The sequence below is a fragment of the Protopterus annectens genome, chromosome 11.part0, assembly GCF_019279795.1.
Source record: "Protopterus annectens isolate FY-2018-M chromosome 11.part0, PAN1.0, whole genome shotgun sequence".
NCBI lineage: Eukaryota > Metazoa > Chordata > Ceratodontiformes > Protopteridae > Protopterus > Protopterus annectens.
The window spans coordinates 366,764,976-366,778,586 of record NC_056745.1 but is presented as its reverse complement, the minus strand read 5'-3'; the positions used below and the strand labels follow the sequence as shown (position 1 = coordinate 366,778,586).

The window sequence follows — 13,611 nt, the reverse complement described above, 5'->3', positions numbered from 1 at the left end:
ACTGAGGCTGACCAGGGAGTTCCTACAATCATGGGATTTTACTCTTTTTTTTTTTTGCAACAGTTTCTTTCTTCTGTTGTAGAGTTTGTTTATGGCAGGGGACCACCAGATTGGCTTCCTTTTTTTGGAGGATAGCATCTTGGTTTTGTTAGGGATAGCATGATCCATGCACTCGTGTAAGTGCTTATAAAGTGCATTTGTGTAGGATTCTGCAGTCGTACCTCTATTGTTCGCCTGCATGGGAGTCATGAAGTTTGCTACTTCTGTCTTAAGAAGCATGAAGTTGGCTTTGGAGAAATTTTTTATGGTGGTTTCCCTAATGGGGGGGTGGGGGCTGGATGTGGATGTAGCTTGTGGTCGGATCTGACCAACGAGAAATTGACCTCTGGTGTGGAACACCGGTCACCCATGTTGGTAATAACCAGGTCTAGGATGTTGCTGCCCCTGGTGGGGGTGTGGATAAGTTGATCCAAGGCATTGGAATTTATGAATTCCAGAAAACGTTGAGCAAAAGAGTTGGTACATGAGTAGTTTTCCCAGTTAATGGTGGAGTAGTCGAAATCACCCATTATTAGGGTGTTGGGTTGTACCGTAATATTTTCCAGTGTATCAAGAAATGAGGAGTGGGAATCCTGGGGTATGGTGGGGGATCTGTAGCAAGTTGCAGTTTGGATTGTGGTCTTGCCCAGAGTTAGTTGCACTTGGATAATCTTGAATGCATTATGCTGAGCAACTAGCCTGGAGGTGTGGATATCCTTAATGAATATGGACACACCTCCACCTTTAGTGTTTCGGTCCAAGTTAGGTGGCCGAAAAGTGTGATATGAATTATAGCCTGGTAATGCAAGGGTGCTCTCTGGAGCCTTGAACCAGGTCTCTGTCACTGCACAGATGTCGATGTTCTCCATTTTAAGGAGTGCCTCTAGTGAATGCATTTTGAGGTTTAGACTTCTAGCATTGAGTAGCATTACCCTCATATTTTGCTTGCTTGTACCTGTTATGGTGGTGAATTTGTCATTTGAACCTTGCCTAAAAAAGGCACTATAGGGGTGGGAAGAGCCTTAGCCAGTATCCGGAATCCCAAGGGCAGCAGGTGCAGGCCATCTCTGGCAAAGCATCGTGGTCTGTCGATCATGTAATCCCAGGCAGACAGATACTGGATCCCCTTAGAATGACACCAGAAGCTTAGCCAATTGTTGAAGTCAATCATTTTGTCCTTGTACTGTGGCATAATTCTGGGTGATGGCAGGATGCTACTCAGGGCTAGGGTCATACCTGCCTGGGCTACAAGAGCAGAGAGCTCCTCTATGTCTCTTCATGTAGTCCAGGGTGGTACATCTCAGGTCATTCACACCAACATGGTCAATGACAGAGTCATATTTGTACTTGTTGTGGAGTGACCTGAGTGCGTGCATTATGTGGCGGATCCTGGCACCCGACAGGCAGCTGACAGTAACTTTCTCCTTGTTTAGCCTGGTGAGTGGAACGTCAGTGTGCCTGACTATAGAGTCACCTATGACTAGAGTGTTGGGTACATTGTTATGCCTTATGGGCTGTGGTTGAGTGGCAGACTGATTGTGTGGGCTATGTGTCATTTGGGTTGTGCTGGGAGGGGGTGGAGGTTGCTTGCGTTTCTCCTTTGGAGGTCTTTGTTGCTTGAGCAGATTTTTATTGAGAGTCTCTGCGAATGTAGGTGTGTGCTTTGTGTTGATATGTGTGTGTTTTGGTGGTGTAGGTTTTGAGGGACTATGTGATGAGTGTGGTATGGTGCAAGTGTTTACCTTCTCCTCTTGACTGGCTAGTCCAGTCTTGGGTGAAGAGAAATTTGCTTCCAGTTTGGCTATATAAGTGCAGCTCTTACAGGTTGTAGTGTTGGGTGGTAGGAGGAGAGGGTTGTCTTTGTACATGAGGCAGTTGCTGCATTGCCCCAAGATGCCCAGCTTCATCAGGTAGACAGGAGAAAACACCAGGAGCTTGACCCTTAGACATGCCTGGATAGGTGCTTATTTATTAAGTACTAAAAACTGTTTTCCTCTAGACAAGTGAGAAAAGTTGAGTGCTGTAGTAATTTGTAGCTTATTTAGTACTTACGAGTTCTGAACAAGTGCTGAGCTCAAAGAAACAGATTTGAGTGCTAAAACGAAAAAACTGGCTAGTTCTAAGGAAAAATTTGAAGAGCAGGCTTTATGGCGCCGGGAATAGTTTAACCCTAGCTAAGTGGCGATGCATGAAGTGTATTTGTTTTTTTTTAAATATAACAGTACCAAGTGAGCAAACTGATTTAAACCAATTAAACCAATAAAAGGCTAAAAACTGAGCCCAGTTTCAGCAGTCTTCGATTAGACAAGTTCTAACTGCACACTCCTGCCACTAGGGTGCAGGGGAACCTTCTCCAAAATAAGATGGTCTGGATTAGTGCTCATGTTATACAAACAAAGCTAGATTCAGCAGGTCTGAATTTAGTCTATGCTACAGCAAACAAGGTTTACCAATGTCAGAAAGAAACAGTTCAAATAAACAGGCACAATAAGCCTTTAACCAGAAACTCCCAGCTCAGAAGGCAGAGTCTAGCCTCTCCTCCCACAAGAGTGCAGACCCACAAACCTTCTTAATGAAAAATAACTGGCCTGAAGCCCAAGTGCTTAAACCAGAACTAATACACTTTTAAAATAACAGACACTGAGCCGTAAATCAGCAATTCCCAACTTAGAAGGACGTAAGCTACCTGTCCTGCCACAACAGTGCAGACCACAATCTTAATGTAAAACAACTGGTCTGAACCCCGAGTGCTTAAACCAAAAGGCTTAGAATAACAGTTACAATTCAATCAGGCAACTACCAAGTAAAAATAAATGCAACAGAATAAATACAATTGAGTACTTTTAAGAAAAGACAAAAGCAAAATAAAGTGCATTTTTTAGTAAAGTGCCAGAAAATATATAAAATAATTCAGTCAGGCAAAACACACACACACACACACACACACACACACACACACACACACACACACACACACACACACACTCTTTATGTATCAGCTTGGTAGTAGATTTAGCTTTAGGCTATGCAGACTCAAATGGTTTAATTACAGATGGCAACTTAGCAGTTACAGCTTGAAAGTTTACATCTGTAAGTGGCATTCTGAGATGATGTAGTGGAGTTTAGTGGCAGCCATGTCAGCATTTAATGCTGGTAATAGTGTTCTGAATTTAATTGGCTTTGCAGCTGTGTAAGCCAATGTTAGAGTGATTATTGTCTCATGCAAGAGACAGTTCACTACAGACATTTTGCTCCTTTAATTGTAGAAAACATGGTTGCAATGATCTATTTTCCCTCATCCTGGTCATGTGATGAATATTTTAGATTTTTTAAGTTCCTGTGAGACCAGTTATCACTGAGTTGTTGGAGTTTGAGAATTTTTCTGAATGTGCCATCTTGAAGAATTGTTTGCTTGATTCTCCTAGTTTTTCCATTGACTCTGTTAGAGGAAAAAAAATGTGCTTTGAGCTAGAAGGAGATTCTTTTGCATTTGAAGAAATATGCAGCTTAAGGTAAAACTATTGATAAAGAGATGAACCTCATTGACATGTTTATAATATGGAAGTAGAGATGTATTCTCATAATCTAGAAATTGATGGAAATAGCTTGTAGAGAAGATGAGAGGATGTCTGTAAATTATTGACTTCATACATTAATTTCCTGATAACCGCATTATCTTCTTCATTATGCAGAAGCTGAAGCCCACCCTGACAATTATTGGGTGCGTATTGTAGTACTCATTGGGTACAAGGCAGAGTGAAACTAATCTTGAACAAGGCCGGAGTCCGGTACAGGATGCATGTTCATTCATGTTTATACACATATGTTGTGTCTTTCAGCTTATCCCGGTTAGGGGTCGCCACAGCAGAACTCCGGTCCGCTAATGTTGGGTAGTGGATTTTTATGTGCCGAGTTACCAGCCCTGACGCACAACCTTCAACGAAGGCACGCCCATTCACGCATGCCTCCATACAGAAGACACTCTAGCTGAGAATCGAATGGGACAATGTCTTGCTGTGAGGCGACAACGCTACCGCAGCACCACTAATATGGAGGATGAGCAGTTCACTTACAACAGGTCTGTGGGAGGTGAAAGGAAACCAGAGCACTAGTTGAAAACCCACTCAGGCACATGAAATACATGCAGACTGCACAGAAAGCAGCCTAACAAGGAACCAGAGACAGAAGTGCTAACTGTAGCCCAACTGTGCCATCCTGTTTATTAACTAGTCTCATTACTTTATAACTGATTCCTGAATGTATTTATTGAAATGGAAATACAATGTCATTTTCAGTAAACTTAGTATTATTTTTGCTTCAGTAGTAGTTCTGTAACCAATAACATTTATAAGGTGCTCAGAGAGCTTACAGAAACATAGTTTTTACCCACCTAGATCTGTGTAAAAGATGCTTTTGATGTCTTCTTCCTCACTAGCTAACAAAGAAAGGCAGACTTTTTCTTTTGTGTTCTTACTTTCAAGTTTTCTTTTAATAGGTACTACTTTGGAAGACAAATTTTGATGCATTTAATTACAAAGATGTTTTAGAAAACCACAGGAAAAGAACAAACCCAGACCCACCCCCACACCTAACTGATATACGTCCAAGGTCAGCGCACATGCATACTGCCAGAAATCCATCAATTGAAGTAAGTCATAGTACTGTTATTTATTTGTTTGTTCTAACTGGGTTGATTGGCTTCTTCATTGGGCTTTGCAGGTGGTACTTTTCCATTAAACGTCTACCAGGAGAGACAGCAGTATTCATACAGAATTTTGCCGGTATGTTGGCTTCAGTGTTTTCTGTGCGAATCCTACACTACACTGCACTTCTTTTTTGCTGGTCTACATTTCTTGTTTTGCTGACAGTTATAATTCTGAGAAGTAGATGTGTAAAATGAAAATCCACTTTCAGTACAAAATATTATATGTGCAGAACCGTCTTGTCATATCACTGACACTTGTTACACACCTACCACATGCTGAACAATGTGTTTAAGCATAATTCACATATAAGCAATAAAGGTTTTCTTAGTGTATTTAAAACATACAAGTTCCCGCTTTTTCTTATAGTATACAAGCACGAGAAACAGTATTGAGAAATTGTGTTTTCTGTCATAGAATGTTAAGGGGTACTTATGTCTGTACATCTTTTCAAAATAAACGTGTCACTCCTACATGAATGATTATACAGAGCAGTGCCACTCCTACATGAATGATTATACAGAGCAGTGCCACTCCTACATGAATGATTATACAGAGCACTGCCAGCAGAGCGAAGACATGTATATACAAAAAACATTTTTTTCTTCCTGTTCTTCACTTCTCAATAAATATATGTCACTCCTACATGTATGATTACATATATGCAAAACAGGGCAGCGCAGAGCAAGAAGACTAAAGACATCGTACAGTTTTAACATTAGAATTCCTGCTATCTTGCAAAACACAGCAGCTGGAAAATGTGGTACGGCTTTGAATGTATTATTAATATTGCAAACATAACAATTCCTTCTTCCTCTGCTTATTTTAGTTACTTTAACAATAACCATTTCTTCGTCCTGCATAAAAGACTACATAATAAGAAAATAAAGCAGCACCAGCGGCACGAAGACGTGGTAGGAGTATAACGGAAAAGTACCACAGGCATTCCCTAGAGCAAGTGGTAGTGAAGTAGAACATATTAAATAAATGAGTACGTGCAGGAAATTATACAATGCAAGTTGTCAGTAGCAGTGGAAGAAAGAAGGAATAAAATATACCATGACGTGTTGGTTGTATCCATAGTTGAGAATGGAAATGCTCTTAAAAATATAAGCAAGCCATTGATTAACTAGCTAAACAGAAAAAAATGGGTTAAAGAACTACTGTACAGTACAGACAAAGATTTTAAATTATCCTTGGTCAGTGTAACACTTGCAAACATCCTGACAGAAGAGCTACAGGTAGTGTTTTTTTTTTTTTTGCTGGGGAGATCTATATTCCACCATAATAAGGAGGACAACAAATTCCAGGTAGATAGGATAGTAGCAGAGAAAGCTTTTTCTCTGCAACTGAGGATAGAAGGCGAATGGGATAGAGTAACTTACTCATTATTTTGGGGTTATAGGACATGATGTTTGGATGCAAAGCTTAATATGCTATCCAGCAATGGGTAGTTGTCATTAAAAATTCATTTGTGAAAGAAAAGGCCATACTGTGATGTGCAACCATTGAGCTTTAGTATGGGAAAATAAACGGTTGATTTCATGCACAAGACAAAGCAGGTGAATCTACAAACCATGATCAGAAAGATCTTTAAGATACTTAGTACTTTCTGGAGATTTTAAGGTGAAGAAAGAGATATAGGGGGATGTACTTCATTTTGAGATAATCATATTCTTGCACTAGTGGTGGTGTATGTTTAAAATTTTGTTAAATTTTTATAAACTGCCTTAACCCAGTTTATGAAATTAAAACCAGTTGGTGCAGGTGGAAAATGTAAGAGCTGAATCAAGCCAGACTTTTGATAAGAAAACCTGAGTGACTGGATTAGGCTTGCTAGAGATAAAAAAGGGAGGGTAGTGGTCTTCATTGTTCCCCAGAAGGTTGATACAGTTTTATTAGCTTTGAGTCTTGACCATAACATTTTTCTCTTGGAAGACAGCCTATGAAAAGAAAAATAAACAGAGCTCTTGTAGAGGTATTTTGGAAATTTTCTATAGCCACCTGGCTGTGTTGAACCTTAGCTCTAGATGATTGTTACTGTTGAAGTGACACTCCGACCCCATGTGCAGAAATGGAAAAAGAGGTTCTGGGTGGATGGGTGTATAAAACAGAGGAATGGGGAAACCCAGAAAAGGCACAAATGCAAATTATTTATGGAAAACTTAGCTATGCCGAGGTTAGAGGAAGGTGAGGCTCAACAATTAACTTGGATATAAAGAGATGAAATAAAGACAGTGGTGTGTGGTCAGTCAACAAGGAAATTTCCTGGAACAGATAGTATTCATGTAAAAATGTAGAAGTTGGGAAGGGAAATTAACTGATAAACGTCTAAAAGGCCTTAACACTATTTGTAAAAAAAAAAAAAAAAAAAAAAAAGGGGGGGGGGGGGGCAAGCATCTTGGAAAAAGACTGTAGCGACTGTACATCTTAAAGACGATAAAGACCCTTCAAATCTGGCTTCATAGAGACCCTTTTCAGTTTTAAGCCATGATTGTAAAGTGTTTGTCTATACTAGCTGAAAACATGGCAAATATGTTACCAGATATGTTGTTGGAATGGAGGCAAATATTTTACATTATTAATCGATTTATAGATTCTTGGATATTCCAAGGCCACTGAGTCTCATGACTGTTCTCGCCTTGCCAATACCCTCCCTGATGCAGCAACTCCTTTCTCGAGAAGGGCCATACTGGTCAGCCCTGGAGTGATTTGTGGATACCTTTCCAGTCATCTAGTTTATGTTTAAAGGAAGATAGTGAATTGCATGAATCACACTGTTAACATGCAGGGGAAGTTAATTCCAGAGGTTTGGGAGGTGCCAGTTTATAAACTTTTCCCTCTGTTGTGTTTTATTTATCTGTTAGTTAAGATTTAGATTATTGGTTCTACTGTTGGTAGAGATATTGGACTTGTGAAGAAACAGGATGTCCAGTATAATTGGACCTCTAATATTGTGGTAAGCAAGACAAAGGTCTCCCCTCATAAGTCTGTAAGACACAGAATAAAGGGATAGAGCTTGCATCCTCTCTTGGTTGCTAAGGAACTTTTAGCTTATGATCTTTTTGGTTAGGAAACCCTGTCGTCATTTTTATTGTTTGATATGTTTAGTAAGATGCACCCCAAAGAGGGCATTGTACTCAATAATTTTCCTAATCAGAGCTGAGTATAAGGGCTCATGTCACCTCTTTAAACATTTAACGTAATCCTTTGGCAATTAGCTGTGCTACGTAAAAGGATTTCTTGACAGCCATTGTCACATGATGTTCATAAAAAAGGGAATTAAAATCCTAAATTCTGAGGTCCTGACTGCATTTTCATTTTGTAGTTGTATGTTGTCTGTACAGTATGATAAGGGGAGGGGTCATCTACCAAAAGTGATGATAGTACACTTTTAGCCTTTAGCTTGAGCTAATTTTTAGTACAGCAAGAGTTTACTAGGGAGGATTCATGCTGGAGGGTTTGGGTTTCATAGGGTGACTTAAAAAACAACCTCCAGTTTTCAGTCATCAGCAAACTTGTTAAGACAGCGGTCTAGGGTCTCTGCTTGGAGATCCGATTAGTAAATACCAAAAAGGAAAGATCCCAGCACCAAGCCCTGAAAGACACTACTAGTCACTTTCATAATTTCAGATGAAGCAACTGCAAATGACACTGTGTGGATTCTGTCTTTCAACCAGTGTGCTATCTACTTTACCACATACTGATGATTTTTAAAGTGCTTACCTTTTTGTATGGAAATAGCATGAAGAATGGTATCAAAGGTCTTAGACAGGTCAAGATATGCCACATGACCTGCATGGCCACCATCCACAGCCTCATCTCCCCTTTCAGAGAAATTTACCAGGTTAACCAGGTAGTTTCTACCCTTCACAAAACCAAACTATTCGGGGTCAAGTCTAACAAGATTCTTGCCGTCACTTTATGAGGTCAGTTGTAAAATGTTCCATGGCTTTGCAGATGAGGTTGGTATAGCTGGTAAGTCAGGAATTACCCCTGTCAGTTGTAAGGTACCGCTTATGGAGCTTGCATCATCACTGCTGTGTGCTACTTGTCAGGGACAAAACCAGTATACACCAACTAAACTTAAGTAAAATGGTTTGAGGAATGTGTCTGGAAGGTCATGCTTAACACTGTTAATTAACCAACTGGGTATATTATCAGGTCCCATGGATGAGGTATTTTTGGTTTTGGTTAGCTCTTTCAATAACCTAATATTAATTATAATATCCAACCTCTTTAAAACTCCCACAGATGCACTATATATTATCACACATTACTTACCAACTCACTGTCGCCTACTCCCCATTGCCCCATCTATACCCACTAACTCACCCCTAGACTAAGCTGAAAGCTTTCCCTTAAAATGTCACTGCACCTCATGAATTTTTCTATATTCTCCTCCTTTTTTAGTTTTTCCTTTCCTGTCTTATCTTCAGTACATCTTCAAGATTATCTCTACTAAACATACCATATGAACAACAATCAAATATTACTACCTGCTATACTTTTAATTGTATGTCTAAATCGCTGTGCTTATGTAAATATGTTATGCAATCATATGTTATTGTCTGTTATGTTTTTATAACTGAATGTGTAAATATGTTATGTATAGTATGTTAGCAATTGTTCTGGAGCTTTTCTCCCCGGGCCTCTGCTGAAAATGGACAGCTCTGTCCAGTCGGACCTCCCCGGTAAACAAATGTAAAATAAATAAATAATCAATAATATTTTGGGGCTTTGAGTAGAAGTCTCATGGGTGAAGTTGGCAATAAATTTAGGTTCATAGGTTCATACTAGGCTATCTGCCCTAGGGCATTTACAAGCCTAGCCAGAGTGTGTTTGGCTTTCGCCACCCATTTTAAATTAATTTTGCTATGCCCTTTTTCGAGATTAGTATACTGTGCCTCTGTCTAACAGTGACACAGAAGTGATACCCGGGGTAAACCTACGATCTCCCATCCACTCATCAAGATTCCTCTTGAAGAGAGTCAATGAGGGACTCTGCCTAACCTGGACTGGGATTTTATTCCAGAGTGAAGGGAGCCACTGGGTTATGAATCTGTCCCTCCAGCATGTCCTATTTATTTCAGTGCTGAGGTTCAAGTCTCTCGAGCGCGTAGCTCGAAGGGATTTGGATTTTCTGAGGTGCAGCATGCCCATTAATTCCGGGTTGGACATGGCTTTATACGTCAGGCACAGATCGCCTCTGAGCAGGCGGTATGCCACTGAGTAGAGCTGGAGTTTCTTTAACTGGGCAGCATATGGCATCTGTTTGAGCCCTTTGATCCTCTTGGTGAGGTACTTTTGGGGTCTTTCCAGTTGCTGCAGGTGTCTGGTAAGGTACATCCCAAAAGGGGCATTGTACTCAATTATGGGCCTGATGAGGGATGAGTAAAGAGGCACGATGACCTTCCCTGATCTAGATGTGAATCCCTTCATGATTAGGTGGGCTATATAAAATGTTTTTCTAACCTCTTTGGCCACGTGGTTGTCAAATGAGAGATTGCTATCAACTTGGGTCCCCAGGTCCCTAATTACTTCTTCTGTACTTAATGGATTACCACCTATGTGGTAATTTGTGGGCACTTTGTTTTTGCCAAAGGGGATGACTACACGCTTTTTGGCATTTAGCTTGAGGCCATGGCTCTGGCACCAGTTGTCTGTTTCTATAAGGCCCTTTTGGAGGATGCTTGTGTCGGCTGGAGAGTCGATTATGGCGCCCAGTTTGCAGTCATCTGCGAACCTGGTCAGCCAAAGTCCTTCCGTGTTGGCCTGTACCTCTGAGAAATATATACCAAACAAGAGAGGTCCCAGGACTGAACCTTGTGGGACGCCACTTGTAACTGGTTTGGAGTCTGACATGGCTCCAGCAATTCTAACCACGTGGGTTCTGTCCTTGAGCCAGTTTGCAACCCATCTAGTGACATAGGGGTTTATATTTAAGCTGGTGAGCTTATCTATAATGCCCGAGTGGGGTATTGTATCGAAGGCTTTTGTGAGGTCCAGGTAGGCTGTGTGGGCCACCTTCCCCTCGTCAATGGCCTTGGTGACTGTTTCAAAGAAATCAGCTAGGTTTAAGAGGCAGGATCTGCCCTTAACAAAGCCGAACTGGGTAGGATCCAGTGTCTGTAGGTCCCCAATATCTTTATGAGGTCCATGATGATCCTTTCCATAGCTTTGCAGACCAAGCTAGTCAGGCTTATGGGGTGATAGTTTACAGGATCCATTGAGGCACCACCTTTGTGGAGAGGGACCACTGTTGCTGTACGCCACTCTTTGGGTACATATCCTGTAGTAAGGCTGAGATTGAACAGTAGTTTTATGTTTGGGTTTAGCTCTTCTTGGAGTTCATGTAGGATGCAGCCCGGGACACCATCTGGTCCCATTGATGCTGTGTTTTTTGCTTTGGAGAGGGCAGCTCTTACCTGAGCATCTGAGATGTCAGGGGGGCAGCATTCTGCTGGGTTAGATATTTGCTCTTTGGTGGGGGGGGAGTTTGCGCTGAACCTGTCAGCTAGGATGTTGGCAATGTCTGTGGGTTTGGTGTATTTTTGTCATTTTGGACTAATTCTGAGCATATCTGGGAATTCCCACCCAGGTTCCTAACATAACTAAAGAAAGACTTGTGATTATCCTTACTGTCCTGTGCAGTTTTTCTCTCGAAGCTGGCCTTAGACGATTTTATGAGTGCCCGTAGTTTTTTGCTAATACTGATCAGAGATGCCTTCCCTTTTTGGGATTTTGCTCTATCATGTAGTAGCTTCCTCCTTCTATTGTATAGTTTGTTTATGGCTGGGGTCCACCAGACAGGATGTCTGCCTTTGGAGGATTGGGTCTTGGTTTTATTTGGGATTGCATGATCCATGCATTCCTGAAGGTGTACATAGAATGCATTTATAAAAGATTCTGCGGTCTGGGCCGTATTTTCCACAGGCCCGGGGGCTATGAAGGATTCCACCTCGGTTTTGAGGAGTGTGAAATTTGCTTTAGAGAAGTTTTTCACTGTGGTTTTCAGGGCAGGGGGTGGAGTCGGGATGTGAATATCCAGTGAGATTAGTTTATGGTCTGATCTTACCAGTGAGGGATACACTTCTGGTCTGGAGCATAGAGTCCCCATGTTGGTGATGATCAGGTCCAGTATGTTTTCCCCTCTTGTGGGAATGGTAACAAGTTGTTCCATAGCATTTGAGTTTATAAATTGTAGGAACCTTTGGGCTAGCGTGTTGGAGCTAGAGTAATGCTCCCAGTCTATGTTTGGGTAGTTGAAGTTGTCCAATATAATGGTGTTTGGAGAGACCTTCATATTTTCCAGTGTTCTCAGGAAGGCCGAGTGGGGTTCCTGGGTTTGGGAGGGTGGTCTGTAGCAGACTATAAACTGGAAGGCAGTTTTACCCACTGTTAGTTGCACATGGATAGTCTCTGATGCTTCGTGCTATGCCACCAACCTGGAAGTGTGGGTATCTTTAACGAATATTGATACTCCCCCTCCTTTTGTGGTTCGGTCCAAGTTTTGGGGCCGAAAAGCATGGTATGAGGTATAACCTGGTAGTGCTGGGGTGCTCTCGGGAGCCTTGAACCAGGTTTCTGTTACTGCACAGATTTCAATGTTCTCCATACTAAGGAGAGTTTTGAGTGCGTGCATCTTGAGGTTTAGACTTCTGGCGTAGCATTACTCTTAGTTTCTTATCCCTTGTGATACCTATGGAGGTGGGTTTGTCTTTTTAGCCTTGCCTAAAAAAGGCACTATGGGGGTAGCAAGAGCCTTTGCCAGTATCCGAAAGCCCAGGGGTGACAGGTGCAAGCCGTCCCTAGCGAAGCATCGTGGCTTGTCGAGCATGTCATCCCAGACTGACAGGCATTGGATCCCCTTTGAATGACACCAATACTTAAGCCAATTTTTGAAGTTGATCATCTTGTCTTCATATTGTGGCATCATTCTTGGTGAGGGTAAGATGCTACTCAAGGTCAGGGTCATACCGGCCTGGGCTACATGCTCAGAGAGCTCCTCTATGTCTCTTTTCATGTAGTCCAGGGAGGTACGTCTCAGGTCATTCACACCAGCATGGACAATGACTGAGTCATATTTGTACTTGCCTTGGAGTGACCTGAGTGCTTGTGTTATGTGGCGGATCCTAGCGCCTGACAGGCAGCTCACCGTGACCTTCTCCTTGTTCAGCCTGGTGAGCGGGACGTCAGTGTGCCTGACGATAGAGTCACCTATTACAAGTGTATCAGGTGTGTTGTTTAGCCTTAAGGGCTGTGACTGTTCGGCACACTGGCTTTGTGAGCTATGTGTTGCACGTGTTTTGTTTTGGGGTAGCGGTTGCTTGGGTGTCTGCTTTGGAGGTCTCTGCTGCTTAGGCAGATTTTTATTTAGAGCCTCCGAGTATGGTTTTGTGTGTTTGTGTTTGGTTTGCTGTCGTGGTAGGTCTATGTGAGACTGGAATTGTAGTGAGTGTGGTTTCCTTCTCCTCCTGACTGGTTTCGCCAGTACTGAGTTGAGAGAGCTTAGCCTCCAGTATGGCTATATGGTTGCATCTGTCACATGTGTTGGAATTTGTTGGGAGGAGGAGAGGGTTGTCTGTGTACATGAGGCAGTTGTAACATTGCCTCAAGATTCCCAGATTCACCAGCTGGACCGGAGAGAAGATTGACAACTGACCTTTGGACATGCTAGAATAGTATCGGGAATTCCTTTATAATTGAAAAAAAGGGCCAATGGGGAACAAGGTACTCAAGGGGAGTTTGTGAGGGTGTAGTGCTATTAATTTTTTAGTGCTGACTTATATAATTGCTTTAGTGAGCAAGTGCCAGGTAACTTAAATGCAATGTGTTACAGGTAACTTAAATGCAAAAACGGCAAACA

General features: G+C 41.8%; 1 protein-coding gene across 1 annotated transcript in view; it reads left to right on the top strand.

Moving 5' to 3' along the window:
* Positions 1-13,611, top strand: part of POC1B (POC1 centriolar protein B) — a 944,738-nt gene that overhangs the window by 520,939 nt on the left and 410,188 nt on the right. The window contains exon 10 of the mRNA XM_044087861.1: positions 4,535-4,687. Coding sequence (XP_043943796.1) covers positions 4,535-4,687 — 153 coding nt within the window. The remainder of the gene's footprint in view (positions 1-4,534; positions 4,688-13,611) is intronic.